At 37.9% G+C, this 23,496-nt stretch overlaps 2 protein-coding genes across 2 annotated transcripts; both read left to right on the top strand.

Moving 5' to 3' along the window:
* The first annotated feature begins 802 nt into the window (after positions 1-802).
* On the top strand, positions 803-10,486 carry LOC139725759 (cholinesterase-like). The gene is made up of 10 exons (XM_071636841.1): positions 803-992; positions 2,828-3,001; positions 3,472-3,631; positions 4,190-4,267; positions 4,509-4,627; positions 5,296-5,463; positions 6,278-6,732; positions 7,692-7,886; positions 8,563-8,744; positions 9,729-10,486. The coding sequence occupies exons 1-10, from the start codon at positions 831-833 to the stop codon at positions 9,842-9,844; spliced, it is 1,809 nt and encodes a 602-aa protein (XP_071492942.1). The 5' UTR covers positions 803-830; the 3' UTR covers positions 9,845-10,486.
* Positions 10,487-11,819: 1,333 nt separating this feature from the next.
* Positions 11,820-22,082, top strand: LOC139725758 (cholinesterase-like). Its single transcript, XM_071636840.1, has 10 exons — positions 11,820-12,132; positions 14,206-14,382; positions 15,339-15,498; positions 16,011-16,088; positions 18,042-18,160; positions 19,042-19,209; positions 19,650-20,089; positions 20,569-20,763; positions 21,391-21,572; positions 21,949-22,082. The coding sequence occupies exons 1-10, from the start codon at positions 11,971-11,973 to the stop codon at positions 22,062-22,064; spliced, it is 1,797 nt and encodes a 598-aa protein (XP_071492941.1). The 5' UTR covers positions 11,820-11,970; the 3' UTR covers positions 22,065-22,082.
* The last annotated feature ends 1,414 nt before the right edge of the window (positions 22,083-23,496 follow it).

Here is a 23,496-nt window from a genome sequence, read left to right as displayed (position 1 = left end):
GACATCCATTTCACACTGACCTCGTATTTTTTCAACATCCTGCTGGATATATTATGTACATAATCACGATAATGTTTCCTTGGTTCAATGAAAAGAGAACTAAACATAACTATATGGGGAAAATAAAACGCACACACACACACACACACACATATATATATGATTATAAAATATGCATATATATTTATATATATAATCATATATATATAGGAGATATGAGAAAGGAAATTATATACAATATATAATTATATATACATATTTATATACACAGTATATATGTACATATATATATATATATATATATATTTATATACACAGTACATATATATATATATATATATATATATATTGTAAATTAGTATAATAAATATTCAAATATTCGTTCCCTCAATATTGAGATTTCAATATGTTTTCAGTATAACTTGCGTGAAGCAAAACACACAGGCTTTAGAGTGTGTATAGGAAAGGTGTGCAAATAACTTGCAGATGTACTACAAATACCATGAAATAACTGTGTAAACATGGATTCTCTTCTGAAAACATCGGCCATTGTAATTTGGTAGTCACCTGACCCACCATAATATTCAATTATGGAACTACAGACCTTTTTTTGATATGACAACAGAAGCCCGGACAAAGTTCAACCAAGTATTGCGCTGGTCCTCAAAACGAATATATTGAATATTAGGTTAAATGAAACACACGCAAACACGCTCACGCTCTTAAGAAGTATGAGCAATCCATATTCTGAGCGCAAGTATATAGTGAAATACATGAATCTAAGAAAGGCGAGGAGCGGATCTGAATCAAGTTTCACGTCATTCGGAAAAATGGCGCTTCGTCGAATTGTGCTGGTTATGATTATCACAGTGGGCCTGGCAAGTGCTGAGGGTCCACGAGTCACCGTCAACGAAGGAATTCTGGTAGGAAAGACCGTGACTTTCAGTGAAAACAGGTTCATCAACAAGACCCGAGATGTCGACTTGTTTCTGGTAAGACCTTATGTTCGGGTTTCTCTTTCCTCGATCACGGCGCGAATCATTTTGTTTGACAACAAAGGAACAATATTATAGCTACTCTCTTTGACGTTTTGTAAAGTTGAAATTGATATTGATATTGATAGATACTTTATTTTCTGCAAATCAATACACATAAGTTACATAATCATGAACATGTAGGGAATATACAAAGTAAATTCAACCCAGAGTCGTTTGACTTGCATAAACAAAGATATAAAAGGGAAATAATGATATAATATACAGTATGCATGTCTATGCAGCAGGGATTACAACAACAATAATCATAGTTAAGAAGCGATTATGCAGTTACTATGGTACATTTAGAGACAAAAGAAAATCCTCTTTCCACAGGATTGAGTCCTAGAATTCACGGCTTCGACATTCTCTCGTCGATTGCCTTTCTGTAAAATACTTGATGTTAAGGACAGAGACAAAGAGTAGTCACTTTAAGAAATACGTAGTTCACATGATATCGATAAAGTTGAAATAGCTTGGTTGTCGAATATGAAAAAGCATGGCATCTTGAATTCACCGTTTCGTTTTGGTCATGTGACTATAGCGCACTCCGGATATAATAAACACTGTTATAACGAAATTCAGTTGAACACGAAGTAAAAATTCATGCCGTAACATTATCCCCTGTGTGTGTGTGTTTATTGTTTGTCTGGTCGGTTGTAACGAAATTTCGATATAACGAAAAAAAAAACTGCCTGTCCCGAGGACTATGTTATAACGGGAGTCCACTGTATCACATCCTTATCATTTTCACTCAAGTAGTAGACCAAACCAGGGTTTACTTTCATTTGGATTTGGGGATTGACATGGCTGACCGGAATTCATCCTATATCCTGTCAGTAATGCTCGATAAGAAAATCTACCTCGCGAGAATTAAAATATGAACAAGGGATATGTCCACGCCAAAGGACATAATATCACTACTTAAATGTTTTAAGGTCAAGTCTTGCGACATTTTTTTTTTCTTCCTACATGGTCATGTCGTAAGTTCTGGTTAATTGTGCAAGTTAATTGTGTTTACTGGCAAACTAGAGGAACATCAATAATGTCAATACGACATGGTCATGACAAATTATTTTGTTGTTACGTTTCCGAGAAATAGAGCCCATGGGCTAAAACAACACAATCCGCATCAATTTAGACCAATTATCTATACACTTGTTTCGTTTGGTGTCATGTCCCTTGATGGCGTATTGAAGGACTCTTTTACAATCCATTTGATTAAACTTTGAACGACAACTTAATTCCAGCACAGTGCACATATTAGGGAGCTTTAGATTTTGACGCGCGGACGTTTGAGCCGACGCTTGCGCTGGACGTTCTCCTCTCCCTGCGTCATGTGGAAAAGTAGCTTTAGATTACGCTGGGACGCAACGTATAAAAAATAAAATCGCGCCCCCATATGATCAGTGCATGAAAAAGCTCTCTACGTCGCAAACTGTGCGGACGTGAAAATAGCCCACTACGCGTAGTAAACAACTCAGGCGACGCAAGCTAAAAATAGATTGACTTTACGCGCGCTACTGCGCAAGCTCAGATCATGGTTTTTTTTCCTTTGAACGTCCGCGCGTCTAAAATCTAAAGCTCCCTATTATCTTGCCTGCGACCGACTGCCGTACATCAAGATTGCTATCATCAATGATTTATGACTCGAATAAGGCATGTACAACCTGTATATAACAGGAAAATTGGACGTTATATCGAAGTTCAGAGGAGTAATATTTGTACATATCTAATATTGATTAGGTGTGTTTTTAATGTTTCTGACTGAAAGATGCTAATCATGCCTACAGGGTGTACCTTACGCGGCCCCGCCCATACGATTTGCCCCGCCCACAAACATGACGTCATGGTCAGGGGAAAGGAATGCCACGGAGTTTTCTCCTGCTTGTGAGCAGACCAACACTTTTGACTTTTTTACCTCCGAGGATTGCCTCTATCTGAACGTCTACGCGCCGACATCAAGGGTATGTAGAGAAGAAAGAACAATCAATGGTAACAATGATATAGAATTATTATTATGTAAGCATTTCTTTTTAATTCAATTCAATTCAATTCAATTCAATTCAATTCAAGCTATATTTCATTTTTCGAAAAGAACATAGAAATTTCCCTTTCTTGGTAACAGAGAATCAGGTTTCATAAGCAAAACAAAGTAAACTGAGGAGAGTATGAAATATGGAACCTTATACTACTTATACATTGCCATAAAGATCAAAGTGATGAAAATAAGATAGCAATACGCAAACTTCGAATAATTGAGGGACCACTAAGAAGACAGAGCTTGTAGAATGTGGGCCCCTCAGGTACCGAATGTCAATAGAAAATAAGTTAATGCATAAGTACAAAAACGCATGTCTTGAAAAAAAATACAGTATGTGAAGTATACAGTGGTTCTCTGTTTTTTGATGGCATTCATATCATTGTTTTACTCAAGACTTCAGGCATGGCAGTTATGGTGTGGATTCACGGGGGGTCGTTCAACTCTGGCTCAGCAATGATCTATGACCATTACGGCGTCCCATTGGCTGTTGTAGGTGACGTCATTGTTGTAGCAATCAACTACAGACTAGCGATCTTTGGACAGTTTTCCACTGGTTAGTATGAATATATCATGCCAATTGAATGGGAACTAAAACCTGTAACCCCAATTTCAGTAAGATGAGCTGTTATCTCTATGGTAAAGCGATGACTTTAATACTCGATAGTATGTCTTTTTCTGACGTCTATACAATTTGTCACTTCCTGAAGATTTTTTCCCACTAATCATTGTTTGGTAGCTTATTTCGCATTCAGTAACGTCATTCAGAGGACCGTGGAGTTAGTAGGGACATTGCTCATTATTGTTCTCCGAAGTTGCCAGACATTATTCCTAAGCGATAGGCAATTTGTAGAATTCTGTGATTACAGACATGTGATTTTCACTTCTCGTTCTTTTATACTAAAACTAGGAGACTAGGAAAACGAAGACAACTGATTGAGGCAATGTGGTAGTTGTTGTTTGTCATCTTTTTTTGTTTGTTTGTCGCTGTTGTTATTTTGTTTTGTTTTGTTTTTTGTTCTGGGTATTGTCTTTTTTGGGGGGTTGTATTTTTAGTTTGTTTGTTTGTTTGTTTTTGTGTATAACAAACAATGAAATGCATTTTTATTTCCAGAGGATGACTCAGCTCGGGGAAATGTTGGTATGCTCGACCAAGCAGCAGCCCTTAAATGGATCTATGAAAACATTGAAGGTAAGAAAAAAAAAGACAACTAATTACGTAAAGCATTGATATATTGCAAGCCTACCTATTTAAAGATAATACTTAATGTCCATTTATACTCTGTGCTTTATAATTTCAAGTCATTTCACAAAGGGTTATGATAGTGTTTTAACTACTAATCAATCAAAATGTTGGAAATCACTCGAAAAACAAAACTTGGTGTATCTTGTAAAAAGCTTAAAATGTTACTTTTTACCTGCAATTTTTACAGCTTTTGGAGGCGACAAAGACAGAATAACAATCTTTGGTGAGAGTGCAGGCTCGGCCAGTGTCAGTTTCCACCTAGTGTCCAAACTAAGTCGACCCTACTTCAGTCAAGCCATCATGCAGGTATGTCAGACAAACTTAACACACACACACACACACACACACACGCCCGAATCTTTTTGTAGTATTTATAGATATGAATATTTTTGGAAAAGAATTTTTGATTGAAATATATTCATATAATCTTATACAATTGGGATGTATGAATAGATTTGGTTTTTTTCTGTGTAGTATTATGTGGTAATTTTTCTTTTTTGCAATATATTTTATGACTGATTGTGATTTTTAATGTGGATGTAGTGTATGACAGTTCAATGTATCTAGTTGTCAGTGCAATGTATTTTAGCCTTCGGGCTACGATTTTGCAAACTTTTACCTAATAAACCATTCTAAAAATAATAATAATAACAAAATTGATTCTCATATAGCGATAGAAAACGTGTGATGTGATACATACTATTGTTGATTGCATTAATTTCTGTTTCTGTTAAACTGATAAAATGTTTCACAGTGTTAGTGTCATTTGCACACACATATACGCACACTTTTTAATGATATTCTCTGTTTGAATTTCATTCAACATCAGGCCGCTCTTTTTCACGATAAAATTACTTTGAACAAAACACACAAACACACACACACACACACAAATATTCCAGCTGACGTAGTCGATCCAACTTCATTTTACCACATCACACTATCCCTTTAATATTGGCTATCGTTGGCTGTAGAGTGGGAATGTGTTCAGTAGCTGGGCCTTCGAAGATGACCCGGACAGAGAACGACGGCTATCCCGAGATCTGGGCCTAGCGTTGGGCTGTGACGTGTCTACATCATCTATCCTTGTCGAGTGTCTGAGGGGAGTAGATGCCCGTAACCTGAGTAACACAGCTGATCAGGTAACTCTTATCAATCATGAGTGTACAAGGTTTATGATACCTACAGACTGCATTGCTTTATGAACTACATGTATGACTTGATATAATTAATTCGTTTCACTCCCTCGTACTGTGGTCTTTTCAAGCAGAACTCCCCCTGTGTAGGTATACCTATATTACACAATGCATATGTGACTTGACAGTCAAAAGATTCAAGTTCTCGAAGTTCATGAACTACATCAATGAATTCATATATGTCTTGTGAACCAAGCCTTCCTTGCCTCGTAAAAAATACAATAAAAGTAACGGATAAATAGCACATAGCTGTCGTCTCAATGCATCATTATAGAGTTTTAACAATATTTTGTTCGGTTTAATAACCAGATACATGCAGTACTTGACTGGGGTCTGAATGACTTACTATTTGTATTCCCACCACTCTACCTTGCGCGCATATACACCCAATATTTATGGTCATCTGTAATGGCATCATCCTTGTATTACATTTACTTTTGTAATAATTTGATAAAGTCAGCAACAAAACAACAACAATAACAACAGTTTCCTTCAGGCTCCTTTGTAAGAGGTTCAAACCCGAAGGAAAGTTGGAGGCGTGTTGCACTGTGATCGTTTAAAATCTCTTTAACGCTTACTATCGTCATAACGATGGTTTTATAACGAATTTTGTCGAACTTGAGCAAGTCAAAACTCAATCTTAAATGCTTAAATAATCGTCTTTTCCAGGCAAGCATTTTGATTTGATAACTGCTACGCATATTTACAGATGAAATCAATGAATGACTTATTTTCTCGAACATTATCATTTCTCTTTAAGATTTACTCGGACCATTATTCAGTTTACCCTGTCACCCTGGATGGCGTCTTTCTTGAGGATTCTCCGTTAAACCTCTACCGGAAGGGAGACTTTGCGAAGATTCCAATTCTTACCGGCTTTAACAAGGACGAGGGGACGCTATTTCTTTATACCCAGGCAGCCGCGGAATATATTGGAAGCCCAACACCGCCCCCTGTCAGCCGAGAAGTATACCTTGCCAGCATGCATACTTATCTCACTTCATACGTGCTTCCGGATGAAGTAGTACTCAATTCAGTGGATCAGGAGTACACACACTGGGCGACTTACGATAACACCAACGCCTCGTATTTTGATGCCCTGGTAGCATTTTTCGGCGATTTCGCTTTCAACTGTCCAACTGATGCACTCGTGAGGGCGCACTATCAAGCAGGAGGGACTGTTTATAAGTACTACATGCCATACGCACCAACAAGGTTAGCCAGGCCCATGACCGTGTATATCTCATGCCAGACTTATACATTCCTATAAGAGCAAAATATTCACCAATTTTTAGATTAAAACATGGATTGTGATCGCACATCGAAATTTACTGCACAGAAATATCAACACATCTTTAATTGAAAAGAGGATGATGATCGCATAATTATGCATGGTGTATTGCGCAGAACTTGGTCCTTCTCTGATTTCAGTATCCATGTGTTGAGTAAATCTACTTTCCAAACTATGCTATTTGCTACCTTGCCTGCTTCATTCTAAAGACAGTGAAAATATTTTTCCACACTTTTATTATCGTAATGATGATCCTGATCAAACTAAAGAGAAACATTGAAAAGGATCAAGTGGAAAAACTCTTGCACTGACACAACTGTACCTCCCTATCACTTCGCGCAAAGTTATATATTTCAGTTTACCTGCCATTATGTTGCTTCCGATAACTTACATTTTTAGCATTATAGCAATAGAGCATTGATACGCAATGGCGGTAATATCCGGGGATACTCTATAAAAGCAACGTATTGTTGTCATTATTGTTATTTTGATCATTACCATTCAAGGGAAAACCAACGAGTAAAACTCTTGAATTCTTCGTCCAATCGGGTGAGACCGACAAGCAGAATAACCAAATACTACGCGTTGCCCCGCGAAGCATGTGTGTCAATCACTATAAAACCCACTTTGATTTAGTTGATTGTTGATTCCGGTTCCGTTTTATCAAAAGATATAACCGATTATAAATTTCCTTACTACAAAGGCTGCCATAGACTTACCATATAAATCAACTTTATAGGGCCTAATCAATTATAACTCTTCATAAGACAGGTCCCTGGAATACCAATAAAAAAAAAAAATTGTTCATGTGTATACTTACTAACAGCCCCTGCCAGTGTAAAGTGGGTTTCTTTTCTGTGTATTTGTCGACTATGATGTACAGGAGCTATGTGGAATACCAGGGTTTGGCCCCCACGACACCCTGGCTTGGAGCGGGACATGCTGAGGACATCACCTTTGTCTGGGGAATCCCCTTCATAGATGAGCTCTACCACATCAAAGGACATAACATGACCGACGAGGAAAACGCCCTCTCCGTTAAATTTATGGAGTTCTGGACAAACTTCGCAAAATCTGGGTAAGCACAATGACAGCTTTGATTTGGTTTTGTTTGTTACCTTAAACTATGATAGAATAAGAAAACATGGAACCAATATAGAAATCTGTACTGATACCACATGGCAGATATTCCATGACATATGTAAAATTTATCGTAGATGATGTACGAGTACGTACAGAAGAGAACACGAAGAACATTGTGGAAGGAGTTGAGGATCACTTGAAATAATTTCTAACATGATGTACATGTAACCTCATGAACATAACAGAGGGGATCACAGTCCAAATAGAACTATGTCATTGAGCAGTTGACTTTACTTCAAATTTTTTCTTGCCAATATCGATATGGCAAAAAAAGCATTAAAATAACTGGAAAAAAGGCGTGTGCTTTGCGGATGGCAAGTTCTACATTCTTGACTAAATATGGACTGGAATGGAGCCATGCTAATTATCACAGTAGTAAAACGCTATGAAATACGCGATATGCATTCTACATAATATTGTAAAGTTTCATCCAGCAACTTTGTGAATAATACGTGACATATAAAGTGGGAGCCAGGTGCCTTTTAATGTTCTTTACAGACATATAGTACTATGTAAAGGCTGCTCATCATTATCATTATTATCATTATCACCATCATTTTCACCATCCTCTACCAGTCCAAAATCTCAGTTGTGAAATGATATGCATTCAGGGATCCAAGCAAGCCAAGCGTTGATGCTGAACCTGGAGTCGGGGAGGATCTCTGGCCTAGTTACTCCATCCCTGAACTCAACTACAAGGAGCTGGCTCCTGGCTTTGCAGTCGGTAGAGCTGTTCGAGCCAGGCAGTGCCACTTCTGGAACTCCTACATGCCCACTCTTCTCACTCATGCAAGTAAGTCTAGACGTCAGTTTCAGTCATTTCAAAGAAACATTTCACATCTGATTCTATGGTCAGACTATATAATGTTTGATATTACTTATTGAATACACGGTCCAAAACTCACTTTAACATGCGGTATACCAGTATCGTCAGATGAAATCTTGAAAATTGAATCTCGAAGATTGAATAAGCTTTACTTATGTCATTACAAATAATTATAGGCTTTCTTGAGCAACACTACGCAACGAGAAGCATTGGTGAAACGGTTGTTTGAAGGTACTTGTATAATTCCATAATTATGTCTTTGATGTCCAAAGCTGGATTTGGATTAGTGGTATATCAAGAGGAGAAGGAATACTTTCAACGGTTAACAGTTATTGTTGTAAACAGGAAAGAGATTATAAACTTTGAAAGTTCCAACGAAAATGGATCAGTATTCTACCATATTTCTAAAAAGCATTGAAATTTACAAATGACTTCGGGAAGGAAATGAGTTCAGCTGTCTACTACAACCAATCTGAGCTGAGAAGTGAGTCGGTGTTGTCGAATTTAAAGAGACGAGGAAGTCAGAGCAAAGTCTAAAGTAATATCTTGTCTCGAAGGTTGGATGCTGTGTCTCAGTGGAAAAGACGATGGAGTGTCAATCCGAGGTTTGTGGTTCGAATCCACCTGGATTTGGCGGATGAGTTCCTTGGCAATTGTCCCTCATTGCGTTTTCTTTCGGATAGGGGACTTAAAACCGTCAGTCCAGCGGTTGCTTACTTCAAGCATTCATTGCTTCCTTGACAGCCACGTTAGAAAAGTTCAGACTTTAAAAATGATGTGAATGATCGGATAACACGTTGATGGAACGCTACTCAACATCATCGCTCACATTACATTACGTAGCAGTGCAACCCTATGAGGTATCTTCAAATATTCGGAAGCAAAATGTACAATTTGAAAAGAATTAAGAGCACATGAAATGTGATAAATCATGTCATTCCTCTTTATCAGGAGACATCGACGAACTAGAGAAGGATTGGCAAGACAGTTTTAGCATCTGGAAAACGGGACTGACTGGATGGCAACAAGAATTCGAGGAGTACAAGCAAGGGTCTACCTGTAACTGACTGAAAACCTTATGAGAACGACAACTGAAACGGTTCTTCATCGTGACTCCGTCAGTCCGTCAGAAGAGTTTAGGACCACTATTACTTTAATTATTTTAAGTTAGAATCTAGCTTATTCCATATTTCAATTGAGCTCGGAAGCAAAACGATTCTCGAACGCTTCAATTCTAAACACATGATTTTTCAATATTGCATCTGTTCTTCAATTTTGATTTTCTCCTGGGAAAGAGATAATTACATTTTGAGACATAGTCACAATCAATGATGCTAATAACGTACTGCTGCTATCAAGACATGACTATAATAACTTTTACCATTTTTTAACATTTGAATAATATAGTTGGGGATTACTGTTTGCATCTCCTGCAGCCTTACTGTGTTGCTGCTGCTTGCTTTCCCATCAGCCTGAGCAGTGATGTTTCAGTGAATAGGTGAATTTTACAAGGAACTTTGCAGCCATCAGCAGATGTACAAAGATTCTCTTAAAGAAAGTTAAGTCTGCCGTTAGTCTCACTAAAGCATCATCTCATGATAGTTAGGTTGGCATCGTTTTCTTAAAACGTCTTGCATACAATTACCTAAAATGTCAGAAATAAAATTTCAAGGAAAATGAAACTTTCAGAGTTTAAATAACACTTTCAAAACCAGACAGGCTGAAATTAGGTATTCAGTTTCTCCGTAATATATATATATATATATATATATATATATATATATATATATATGTTGCGCTTTAAAAAGAATTGTAAATGATGTCATACGGAGAATAAATAAACCATATCAAATCAAATCAAAGTGATGAAAATGACTTGTTAATCAATTTTATCGTATAAAGCCTGATCATGATGGATTTTATCTCCCTATTTGTGCATTAAATTTTTAATTTTTAAACCCTTGTACATGATAAAGAGGAAGAAGTTGTTTGTGTTTCTGCAGCAAAATAAGCTTCTTTTGGTCCAATCAATGCATTAATTGTTCTAATAAACTGTTTTCTGTATGATGTGTAATCAGTTGTGGCATACTCAAAGACACACACGTGCACAAGCACGGAGATAAATACAAGTCATATCTTATTATAATAGCTAATAATTGTCACTTCCTCTTTCTCTCTCCATCGAATTACGCAACAAATCGAGGTCGTTGCTTTATGTGATCGATATTTGGGATAGCAAGTTAATATTACACAAGCACACGTACACACACACACACACACACACACACACACACACACATGTGTATATATGAACGTGGAAATATGATTATGCATTTATATGTACACATAAACTCTTATTTACACTTAATGAGTCTTCAGTTAAATAACAATACAATAAAAAATTCACTTGAATTTAAGCCCTCCAACTCAAAATCAGAGATTATTTCAATCGTTATCTTTCTTTTTTCCCCTTTTTGGGCGTTTGTATAAGATATCGAGATCAGCGAAACAATTCCAATAACATACAATCCTAAGAGGTGGGTGATGTTCATTGAAACTCTAGATTAACTCATGCTTGCCATCATCGTTGGCACAAACAATCTCAGTCGTGATACAGATCTCAAAAGACGAAGGAATGTGACTCTTATCCGTTGTGCATGCGTATTATCTTGGAGAATGAACATAATAAGTCTTATCAGTACTTGATTAAAGGTCACTTCGATTGGACGGAATGGTATCTAGTTTCTAAGGGGGAAAGGGTCAATTCCATGCAGCATAGCGAGAATATTGCTTTCCAACATATTTTCTGGTAACGTATATTGTTTAAATTTGATTTTACATTTTGAGTTAATGATAATCATTGTTTTTAATAAGGTTAAGGATCCTAGGCAGGTATAGAACAACAACGTGAGAATGAAAAACATCGAGGCTCTTCGGCAGAATCTATTAGAACGTTGCTTATCTCCTTTAAAAGCATTATTCAGTCAAAAAATCTTTCTTTATCTTGCTTGGTAAAGCAAACAGATAAAGGGTATGAATAGAATATGGCAAACAATGACATGACATTATACAAGCCTTTGATAAACAGCAAAATGGGATGGGTAGAGTTTCAAGGTCTAACTTTTTGCAGAATTTCCTTCGAAACCGTTTACTGCATGTTGTCGGTGCTGCCAAGTCGCATTAGATAGCGAAAATGAAACTTCAACTTTTTGTTCTGGCGGTCGGTGCCTTCCTCGGGGTAAGTCGGGCCAGCAGCCCGGCAGTGAATGTCGCTGAGGGAATCATTGTGGGGAAAACCGTGCGATTCAGCGAAGACACCTTCATCAACAAAACAATCGATGTCGATGTATTTCTGGTAAGGGTTGCTGTTCTATCCGTAATCTCTTTTTCTTTCAATACCAAGGTGTGCGTGTATATTATGCACTCTATATCGAAGTTTTACGGATGGCTATTGATGATGATTATAGTAATGCCACTATATAGTTTCAAGTACATTAGTACAGTGAGCGTTTTTCGTCGTTATGCCAACCATGTAAGTCTTCATATATCATACGTGCACCGCCTTAATTTTTCGCAGTCATTTTACAAGCCACTATGACATACTGTCGGATCCAATTGTCTTCCGCTGCGAATGGCTTCTCCAAATGCATTTTACGCGGTCCTACATATTATTTTGGATATAAATAACATCGCATTTATTGTAGAAAGTCAGACCACAGTTCAATTGATTTCGTATTTCAGAAAACTAGTCATTCTAGTTCCAATAAGCTAGTGACCATTATGACCAGATATACTGTGTCGTTGCTTTTCATGTGTTCTACAGACGGTCTCTTCTCAATCTTTATTCAGAATAGATGTTGTTTTCAATGGAGTTCATGTTTCTCAACGAATGGGATTGATTTTTCTGCACGTTGCTAGGCGTTTATCGGTGTGATCAATCACATTGATGGGCTAGAAGCCCTAATTGGCACTACGCAATGGTATCGAATGGGATTAGACATTATAATCGAATAATGTAACAAAAAAACAGCCTTCCCCGACGTATGATACACAGTGTTATAGATATGGTATATCTGCAGTGTAAAAGTTTCCAACTCGTGTATACTATTTAACCTGTATAATGCTTTGTTCCTGCCATATATATCGTATTGCAACATTATTTGGGCAACCCACAAATGTATCACAGACCGTATACTTCTCCTGCAGAAAAGAGCAATTGAGTGTGCAGTCGAGCACGCTCTCGAGATCACACCGACCCCTTGTTTTGTCAGCTTAAATCTCTTAAGAGTTAAGATAAATGACATAAACTTTCTCCAAAAAGCTGTATTTATGTGTTGCCTCAAGTCATATCTCTTGCCTCCAATATTTAGCAGAATATTTCCGTCAAATTCAGAGATTCACTCCTATCCTACCAGACAATCCACAAATTTACATTTATTTAACCCCAAAACTGCACTCGCGCATCATTCTATCAGACACTCAGACTCAGACACGAAATTAAAAACATGACCACTATGTATTCATTCAAGAAGGCTGTGAAACTTCACCTCCTCAAGCAGTATTCCCAAGGATAACATTTTGATATCTATATTGTATCATAATCAAATGTATATAAATATGTACGTGGTACATGATGCATGTATGTGTGCATACATACATCGATTTATTTATCTATCCATATATATATCATAAATATGGGTATGTATGTGTATGTATAGGATAGGCACATATGTATATTATGTATATGAGCACATTATGTATGTATACCATGTGCCTTACCATTACTGTGCACATTTAACCACGATATAGTTTGTTATTTCATGACAGATAACCTCATGTAGAATGCTTTGTATTCATTCATTACTATTTTCACAGTGCATATTCGGTCATTACTACGGGAAAGGCAACTGAACGTGTTAACTTTAATATTATTATCGTATTACATTTATTATCATTACTTTTAAAGTAAAGTAGTAGGAGTGGTACACATACACTCTGTAATTTTCCCCCTTCCCCCTACCCTTCCCTCTCTCTCTCTATCCCTTCTTCTATCCAGAGTAGCTAAGTATAGGGTCTCCATACCGTCAAGCCTCGGCTTATTTTGGAGACCCTTCTGTTCAAGTTCCCTGAGCTGTTTGTATTTGTTTTGTTTTGTACTAAAAACTATGTGTTGATATACTGTTTGTCATAACTGACTTGTACACAATCATATCTTGATGAAACGGAATTAAGCAGAAATAAATCAAATCAAATCAAATCAAATCAAAGTTCACAAAGGTGCCTTTATAGTCTTTCAACCTTCTCTTGTTTGATATGTAAAATTAACGCATGAGCTCCATTGTCATTGCCTGAGTTAGATTTCGTATTTTGATGGAACTGATGAAAGTATTGCTGTTGCAAAACTTATGTATGTCATCTGACACTCCAGGGGGTTCCCTACGCCAATCCACCTGCTCGTTTCGCTAAGCCAGAAAGCAAGACTCCATGGACGGGAGAGAGAAACGCCACCGAGTTTGCCCCAGCCTGCGTACAAATTCCTGACCCTCTCTACCCGAACAGATCGGAGGATTGTCTCTATCTCAACGTCTACACTCCAAGCACATCTGTGAGTGGGAAACTACCTATTGACTGGAAGTTACTGTGGCACGCAGAGGGTTAAAAAGGAATTCCAATCCAGTTTTAAATCAGTCTGATAAGACAGAGTAAACTCATGCGAGTACCACAGTGAGAATTAATTAACCAAAATCTGATAAAGATTAAGGAAGTTATGAAATTGTGAAATTTCGCTAATTTCTGCAGAGCAATTCTCGTACAGTTGATATGAATATGCAAATAAGTGAGCTGATGATGTCATCATTTTTCACCAGTTTTCCATTGATCGTGTACAAAAAAAAAAATGATGAAAAGTCACTGTTTTTTGTTACTGAAGTGTAAAACATGATGTTTTTCCTGGTTGAATAACTTCAAATTAATAACCAGTCAGATATACCAGGATTTGAGATTGGGGCATCATTGCATTTAATGAAAAAAAAAAAGGAAAGGTCAAAATGAAATTGTACAAATTATGTGGCAAGTTATGAGGGGGTGACATCATCACTTCACTATTTACATATTCATGTTGACTGTTCAAGAACAGTTTCCGAAAATAAGTGAAACTTTAGATGTCAAAGCTTCCTTATTTTTAATCTGATTTTGATCAAATTTTCAATGTTGTGCTAAAGAACTTTTACGCATTCTTTTCAGACGAACTTTCAGCTGCACCGGAATTTCCCTTTAAGATTCAAAACACCTGTGTCGTAATTTCATCTCAACACTGCTCAAATTTTGTGATATTTGGTGAGACTTACAAGGTGGGAGAGGAACGAGTTTCACAAATAAAATGTACCACCAGGTAGGAGGAAGGTGGAAGACACTCCACATCCCCTGGTACCACTGTTTCCTTCTCATCTTTTTTGTCATTCTTAGTATTATGATATTGTCAGCCGTGTATGATTCTTTCTTCGCTTCCCCCCCCCCCCCCCCTCTCTCTCTCTCTCTCTCTCCTCACCCATAATGTTGCAGTCATCGAATATTCCGGTGATGGTGTGGATTCACGGAGGCGGATTTCGAACGGGAACAGCGATGTCGCACGAATTCTACGGATTGCCATTGGTTGCTGTGGGTGACGTCATAATCGTAACCATAAACTACCGACTGTCAATCTTTGCACACTTTACAACAGGTAAGATCTGAATGCATTCTGTTCTGTGAGTGAATGATAGTTGTACACTTCTGTTGCATAGAGGTGGTCGACGTAGTAACATGATATAGCAATAAAGAAACCTTGTGATAAGATCGATATCTAAACCTTTGTTTTTCACACACTAGATTTCAAAAACAACAAATAATACAGGATTACTTTTCAAGCTTAAAGGGACAGGACGAGAATCGTACACACTTGTTAGTTCATTAATAGCAGGGAGGTGAGACTCACCTCCCTGTTAACAGCAGCACAGGATTCGAACCTATGATTCCTTTTTAAGAGTCTAAACCTATCTGCCATACCACATTGTTCCAACTCCAACCAATCAGTTCCTTAATTTATTTCCATAAATGATTCTAGATTGATATCTGTCAAGCATGTCTATATATTCCATATAAAATAACTACTCTTGACCAAATACAAACGAAACTAATTCAACTACTCCTAAATAAAATGATGGATAATGTTTCTGTCGTGTTACCTCCTACCAGGTGATGGGGTATCATCAGGAAATTATGGTATGTTGGATCAGGTGGCCGCGATAGAGTGGGTCTACAGCAATATAGAAGGTAAGATTACTATGATTTTGTTTGACTAAGATGCTGGATTTTGATCTCCCAAAATACAAATGTCTATAATAAATTCCAGGACTCACACCCAGCGTTCGGAATACAGATTACAAGAAGACACGTACTGAACACAGGTAAGGGTTATTTATACATTACTTCCATTGTTGCCTTGGAAAAAATTAATAAGACAATCACTGCATGTACTTGGTTGCTGTCCCTTTTCTTATGCCTACTCCGTTTTATGAAAATTTGAGTCTTTTAGTCTTTAACCCTCTGATAAACATTTGAGTAATAGCAAAAAACAACAAGAAATGTGAATCGATTAAGACAGGAGGATTGCTATTACTATTGAAATCAAATCAAATCAAAATCGTACACTGAAGTGTACGATCTTTGGTTCTACAGTCACATCACACGCAAATCACATAATTACACATACGGTATTAACACTCATTCACGTACAGGAAAGTCCTTAAGTCTCCTCCAAAAATCCATCGAAAATCCCAAATTCCACCGTCAAAAGTGCAGAATCGGAACTTTTCCAAGCGCGCGCGAATTAAGTCCAGTTTTAAGAGTATTGTCTACGCGACGGGTCGCGGAAAAAGCGCTAAAAATCGAGAAATACGCCGTTTTCTTGCGGGATATTTTGATTATAGCAAGCCGAGAGTGTGATGATATCAAAGGTCGTATGAGTGTACGATCTTTGATGGTATCCACAAAAGCAAAAAAGAAAAACAAAATTTACGTACCCCCTAGGCAATTACCCCTATGATTAGTGTCTACGGGAATTATTCAATGCAAGGGTTGAATGCAAATGTCTACTGCAACAGTATTCGGCCACCAACGAGCGCCGCAACGTCCCCGGTGCAATTTTGCACCAAAAGTGTAGAGCGCGATGCATTTTCAGCGGCCTTGCACACGCATTGACATTGAGCACGCATATCGTGCAGTGTGACTGCGACCGAGCAAAATGCTCCTCCAACGAAAAAAACAATCAATGTTAATTTGAAAAATCATCAAATATCAAAGGTCATATGAGTGTACGATCTTTGATGGTATCCACAAAAGCAAAAAAGAAAAACAAAATTTACGTACCCCCTAGGCAATTACCCCTATGATTAGTGTCTACGGGAATTATTCAATGCAAGGGTTGAATGCAAATGTCTACTGCAACAGTATTCGGCCACCAACGAGCGCCGCAACGTCCCCGGTGCAATTTTGCACCAACAGTGTAGAGCGCGATGCATTTTCAGCGGCCTTGCACACGCATTGACATTGAGCACGCATATCGTGCAGTGTGACTGCGACCGAGCAAAATGCTCCTCCAACGAAAAAAACAATCAATGTTAATTTGAAAAATCATCAAAATACGGGCCAGTTTGTGATGACGGAGAACGAACTTTCATAAATCTAGAAGGACATAGTCCCTCAAATAGGCCTAAACGTAAATTTCGGAATTCTTACGAACATTTGAGCAGCGAAGTCGGATCGTTGGGGAGTTTATGTCTTCGTATGGTAGCGGAAAATCGCAAAGTGAGAAACGGGAAATTTTCGGAATGGTCACTATACCATGGGGTCAAAACTTCAAGGTCACAAAGAATTTGCAAGGGTCCACCGATTATCACCAAAATCTAATCGATTCTTTCCTGTCATTATCCAAACATTCCCTGAACATTTCGTGCAAATCCGTTTACCCGTTCTCTTGTTATCTTGTACACAAACAAACAAACAAACAAACAAACAAACAAACAAACAAACAAACAAACAAAAAAACAAACAAACAAACAAACAAACAAACAAACAAACAAACATACGGAACCCTTTACATAACCCCCTGCCGATTTTCATCGGCGTGGGTAATCAAACAAAGGGAAAAACTAACTGAAGATGGGAACGTTGTTTGAAACAAAATGTATGATTTCTTTATGTCTTTTACGTTTCGATGTCTGTTAGCTTTCGGAGGGGACAAGGACAGGATTACGATCTTTGGTGAGAGTGCAGGTTCGGCGTGTGTAAGCTTTCATCTTCTCTCCGACTTGAGCAGACCTCATTTCAATCAAGCCATCATGCAGGTAGAGTTACAACAAGGCGTTAGTGTCTTTTTCATTTAGGTGATTAATTAAAACATTCTTTCAATGTTTCAAAGTCTTTGGGTGTTACATCCTTATAACCCTCATGAGCAGGTGTTTCTTCACCTGTGAAATATTAATGCTGTTGAAACACTGTGGTAGTAATTGATTGCAACGCATATTCAATGTATGCACTGCAGTGTTTCTTCACACAAATCCTTACAATATTAAACTGCTACCGTTATAAACGTGGGTGTGGATGTATACAAGTGCGCCTTGTGCAAGTGTTGTATGGGGGCGCTCTTGACTTAGAATGTACTATACCTCTGCCAGAAGAATGAGAGTAGTGCGATATTAATATTGGAACTATTTCAACACTGTGTATTTCAGTGCTAGTGACAAGACATACTTTTCACTCTTCTCTTTCCACGAGTTACTATTATTGCATGGTACTATCACTCTTACTGGCAGACGATTTGTTTAATCCGTTGAATGATTTATGTTAATGCACTTGACTTGTAGTACTTCAGGACCTTGTCGAGAAACAGCCTAAGCATGCTGATTGAGCCATTCTGACAAAATCATTATTCTTTACATAATGAATGAAAGGATGGATGTTTTTTCTCCCAAATAAAATTTATATAAATTGTTCTGCTGTACATCGCGTTTTGTAAGCAAAATAATAATTGAACTGTCAATCATTGTGTAACGTTTATTATGTTTCAATCTGAACATCTTATATTGATGTAGTGCCTTGAGTCATAAAAACAATGACTGTCATAATATGCAAGAGCGCTTATAGACTATTAAAAAAAGAGCTAACATTGATAGCCTGAGCAAATTTCTTTGCACAAACTGGACTACTGTCTTGTTCTTCCGTCCAGAGTGCAAGTTCTCTTGGAAACTGGGCCTTTAGAGATGACCCCGAGTTGGAGAGACAGTTAGCCAGAGAACTGGGTGAAGCAATGGGGTGTGACACGTCCACCTCAGAACTATTGGTGTCATGCCTTAGAACCAAAGATGCTGACGAGTTGCGGGAGACTGCAGACCGCGTAAGTCTACACCACCTTCGTTTCTCCTCATCTTAACTCTCCGCGTGCAACATTAAACACATGTTCATAGGTTTGTGTGCGAAATTTGTGCAGTTGATTCATTGACACATGAAGGGTTAATTAGGGCTCATCTTTCGTTTGGTTTCTACATCAGTAGGCCTATTGATGATAGTGTCGTTAAAACCATATGCATTATTTTCCTCTATAAATTTCAATAATGAATATTGATAAGCTTTTATGAGGTACATTATCCATCAGGAAACATCTTTCTTACTTATTGACGAGTATCATTGTCTGGTAATGATTCCGATAACGATAAAAATGTGAGGGATTTGACTGTTTGACTGATTTTACTACAATTCGAAGCAAACCGTACGTTTCAGTTTTCAAGCTGAGTATTAAACCTTCTAACCATGCGTTGTGTGACCAAATATTGATAGTTCTACCCAGGCTACCCAGTTACAAGGGATGGGGATTTCCTCGATGCCTCACCACAAACACTATACGAGACTGGAGACTTTGCCCACGTGCCCATTCTAGCTGGCTTCAACAAGGATGAAGGCACTCTTAATATATACTTTGCAAACCCCGAATACGTCGGCAGTCTCACACCACCCCCTATCAATCGTGCCACGTTCGATGAAACGCTCAAAACGACTCTAGCTTCCGACGGAATCGACGATGAAATCGCCATCGATGCTGTGACCCAAGAGTATGTGGACTGGACGGTGGCCGATGACCCCGAGACAGATTATTTCATGTCCAATAAGGACGTCACCGGTGACATGGATTTCGGCTGCCCGATCGACATGGCGATCAGGAAGCATGCAGAAGCTGGAGATCCTGTCTACTTATACTACATGACACACGAGCCTTCGAAGTGAGTTGGACATGTTGCTCTGAAAGTAACTATGATGATAATGAGAATACAAATATGATAATAACGCTGGTAATAAAGTGCCGTTAGTAATGAGTAGTGTAAGAGCATGTAATTTTAGAAGTATGACCCCAATTAGCGACATTTCCAAACATTTTGATTACGGATTCGTCGGATTGGAAGGTATGGGTACAGAGATGATCAATCTTTGATACATTTAGGTGGACGACTTCAAGCCGACGAAATAAACGTCTCACCGAGCTATCAGGGAAAAGCTTTGTGAAGACTGGAGCAAGGGACAAGACAAGGCGAAAGGGATATTTAATAACTGCAGGCATCATGTAGGGCCTGCCATTCACCAGAATGAGGGGATGAACCGTATGGTATTGATTGTTAAGAAAATATGTGATGCCAATTGTACTTCTGACTATTAGTGATCCCTTACAATACTTTCCTTTGTCTTCTGAACATTTGCCCTTTAGGAGCTTCTTTCAGAACGGAGACCTGGTGCCCTCGACCCCATGGCTTGGCGCTGGTCACGCCGAGGATCTGCTCTTTGTCTGGGGAATGCCTTTCATCGACGAACTCTATCACATCAAGGGCCACAACATGACGGCAGAAGAAAACGCCCTCTCTGTTAAGTTCATGGAATTCTGGACAAACTTTGCCAAGTCTGGGTAATTATGCGTGCAGTAAGATGACACCGACAGAAACCAAAAAGGGATGGTGTTCGTTATTTCGAAGGTTCGTTGATTAAAAAAAAAGGAACTAGGTTCATTCATCTGAAAGGGAAACAAAGTTGCATGCGTATAAACGAACTTTGGGACTATTACGCACCTTTGTAATAACAAACTCTATTTCATTTTCGAATTTACGAACTTTCGCAATAACAAACCTGATCTCATTTTGGGATTAGTGAACCTCTGGAATAACAAACATGTTATAGCTAATTGTAACCCCCACAAGTCATGCAGTGAGGATATGACTTACGAGTAGGACCATGCATAAGAGAAAGAATGAGAAACCAGTCTGATATCTTCCTATACGAAATTTTTCGACCATATTTCTACCATTACTAAGAAAGAAGGTTAGCATTGGCAGTCCCTGTCTTCAAAGTCTCCTCAGTTTTTTTATGTCCTCTACGATTAAAATCGATAAAATACGATAAAATCATCAACCCACTATGTGCCACAGTAATTTCCTCTCCATAGGTGTGTGAAACTTGTCCAAATTTGACTCACTGACACAGAAAGGGTTAAGTTCTAGGCGAGAATGTAGGCGTACATTTTTTCTATTTCATGCAGTAATCCCAGCAAACGGAGCCCTTCTTCTGACCCGGGGCAAGGTGACGATTTCTGGCCCACGTTCACTATCCCGGAACTCAGTCACAAAGAGCTGGCCCTGGACCTCTCCGTGGGAAGGGCTCTCCGAGCCAGACAGTGCCACTTCTGGAACGAGTACTTCCCTAGTCTGCTAGCATTTACAGGTATATTTACTCATCAGCTTTAACACTCGTGAAAATTTACTTCTCTATCTCGACATGACAAAAGATTGATATCAAAATAAGAAATGGAATCGAAACTGACAGATTAAATCTATTCATTAACAAATTCACCAGTTTTGTTGAACTCTGTGTGTGAAAACAGCTTTTTCCTGTTAACATTTTGAGTGAGAACTGATGAATAATAATAACAACAACGACAGCAACAAAAAGATTATACCTCAAATTGGGATAACCGTGGGGTACGTGAACAGTTTTGTCAAGTTGATAAGTGTACATTCTTAAATACAGTCCTAATAAAAGGGACAATATTTTGTTTCTAGAATCATGGACTTTAAGCCTTTTTTCTTGAACCAAACAGAGAGTTTGGACCCCGTGGAACAAGAATGGCGGGAAAGTTACGATGGCTGGAAGACAGACATGACTGAGTGGCAACAAGCGTTCGAGGAATATCAGCAAGAAACCAGCTGTGACTGAGGCTACAACAATGACGACATAATAGGCAATAATCACGTGATAATGTTCATGCAAGATTGATTATAGTGACACAGGCGAGAGAGAATGTGAGAGACAATAACATTAAACGTGACTGTACTTGACTGGGATACGACAATGGATACGGCCATTCTGGACTCCGTTATCATTTGCCTTTGGCTTTTTGTGAGCAACTGAAGCCAAAGATCTATCCATATCGTTTCAACAGCAAAATATTATCATAATTATGATAATCATCAAACAACAGTGAGTGACTTCATAATCTCGAGGATTTATCTAGCACCGAAACCACTTCAATGATTAAAGGAATTTTAATATCGGGGTATACTTTTATACTTTTGCTTCTCCACAGCGTCTATGTGAAACACGACTACTATATGCTTTCCGTAAAAGTTGGCCGTGTAACATAAGGAGATTGTGTCTCAGGATATTGTGATTGGAACAGGTGTGAAAAAAAATCAATGAAAATTGGAACCTGCAAAACTATGTACAATTTGAAACTCTGCGATCTTTATGTACTTTTAGTTATCGGCAATGAAAAGCTTGTAAAATCATTTGGTTGAAATAAATACTGCATTACCTGTTGCCATGCATATATTATCTGTGCATCTGTAATATCTGTGAACCGGGTGAGATATTTAGTAACAGATATCAACAGTATATGAGTGTGTGTGTGTTTGTGTGTGTGCGCGTATGTGTATGTATATGTGTGTATATATGTGCGTGTGTTCAAATTTCAATTTCAATTTCAATTTCAATTTTATTTTCGTATTTCTCGATGGAAAATATCTGGTATATAACAAAATATAATAATACAGAATGTCCAGCTTGGATATATACATGAAGAAATAGGAATACAAAAATAATACATAACGGTCGATGTGTCATTTTCAATCAAAGTAAAGGATGCAAAGAAAAATACGATGGAACCTACTAAAAAGCAAAGCTTGTTGAGTGTATAGGTCCCAACAAAAGCCTAGTGAGGGGAACAGGATGAGGAGCACGGGTACAATTAAGACCAAAAGTAAGGATAAACAAAAGAGAATGACTGTTAATACTCGGGGCACAGAAGATTCTTCTCACATGTATTTATGTGTGTGATAAAATGAGAATATAATATACGCCCCAAATATGAATTCACATTAAATATTGAAAATAAAAATGGCTAAAACATACTGCAAACTTTTGATTTTGATACACACATAAATCATTTTGACAGTATGTCTACATCCTTAAACTATACTTAAGTCTTTGCAACAACTATCGCAATAAACAATATTTATACTCCGTAGTACTTCTTTCTCCTTTTCTTGTGTAGTATCTTTCTCCCATTATAGACAGAATGCTCCCATAATGTCATTTATACCCCCCACAGTACCTGACTAAATAAAGCAAAACATATATGGAGACCCCA

Source organism: Diadema antillarum, unplaced genomic scaffold (assembly GCF_040938485.1).
Source record: "Diadema antillarum isolate AM-2024a unplaced genomic scaffold, OU_Dant_1.0 seq00000059_RagTag, whole genome shotgun sequence".
In the NCBI taxonomy this organism is placed as follows: domain Eukaryota; kingdom Metazoa; phylum Echinodermata; class Echinoidea; order Diadematoida; family Diadematidae; genus Diadema; species Diadema antillarum.
This window is presented reverse-complemented; position numbering and strand designations above follow the sequence as displayed.

Bases quoted from the DNA above. Each gene is read 5' to 3' on its own strand.
- LOC139725759 (XM_071636841.1), top strand. From the start codon at position 831: ATGGCGCTTCGTCGAATTGTGCTGGTTATGATTATCACAGTGGGCCTG. The intron at 4,268-4,508 runs GTAAGAAAAAAA...CAATTTTTACAG, and splicing joins GATCTATGAAAACATTGAAG to CTTTTGGAGGCGACAAAGAC. The intron at 4,628-5,295 runs GTATGTCAGACA...CGTTGGCTGTAG, and splicing joins TCAGTCAAGCCATCATGCAG to AGTGGGAATGTGTTCAGTAG.
- LOC139725758 (XM_071636840.1), top strand. From the start codon at position 11,971: ATGAAACTTCAACTTTTTGTTCTGGCGGTCGGTGCCTTCCTCGGGGTA. The intron at 14,383-15,338 runs GTGAGTGGGAAA...ATAATGTTGCAG, and splicing joins TCTACACTCCAAGCACATCT to TCATCGAATATTCCGGTGAT. The intron at 20,090-20,568 runs GTGAGTTGGACA...TTTGCCCTTTAG, and splicing joins ATGACACACGAGCCTTCGAA to GAGCTTCTTTCAGAACGGAG.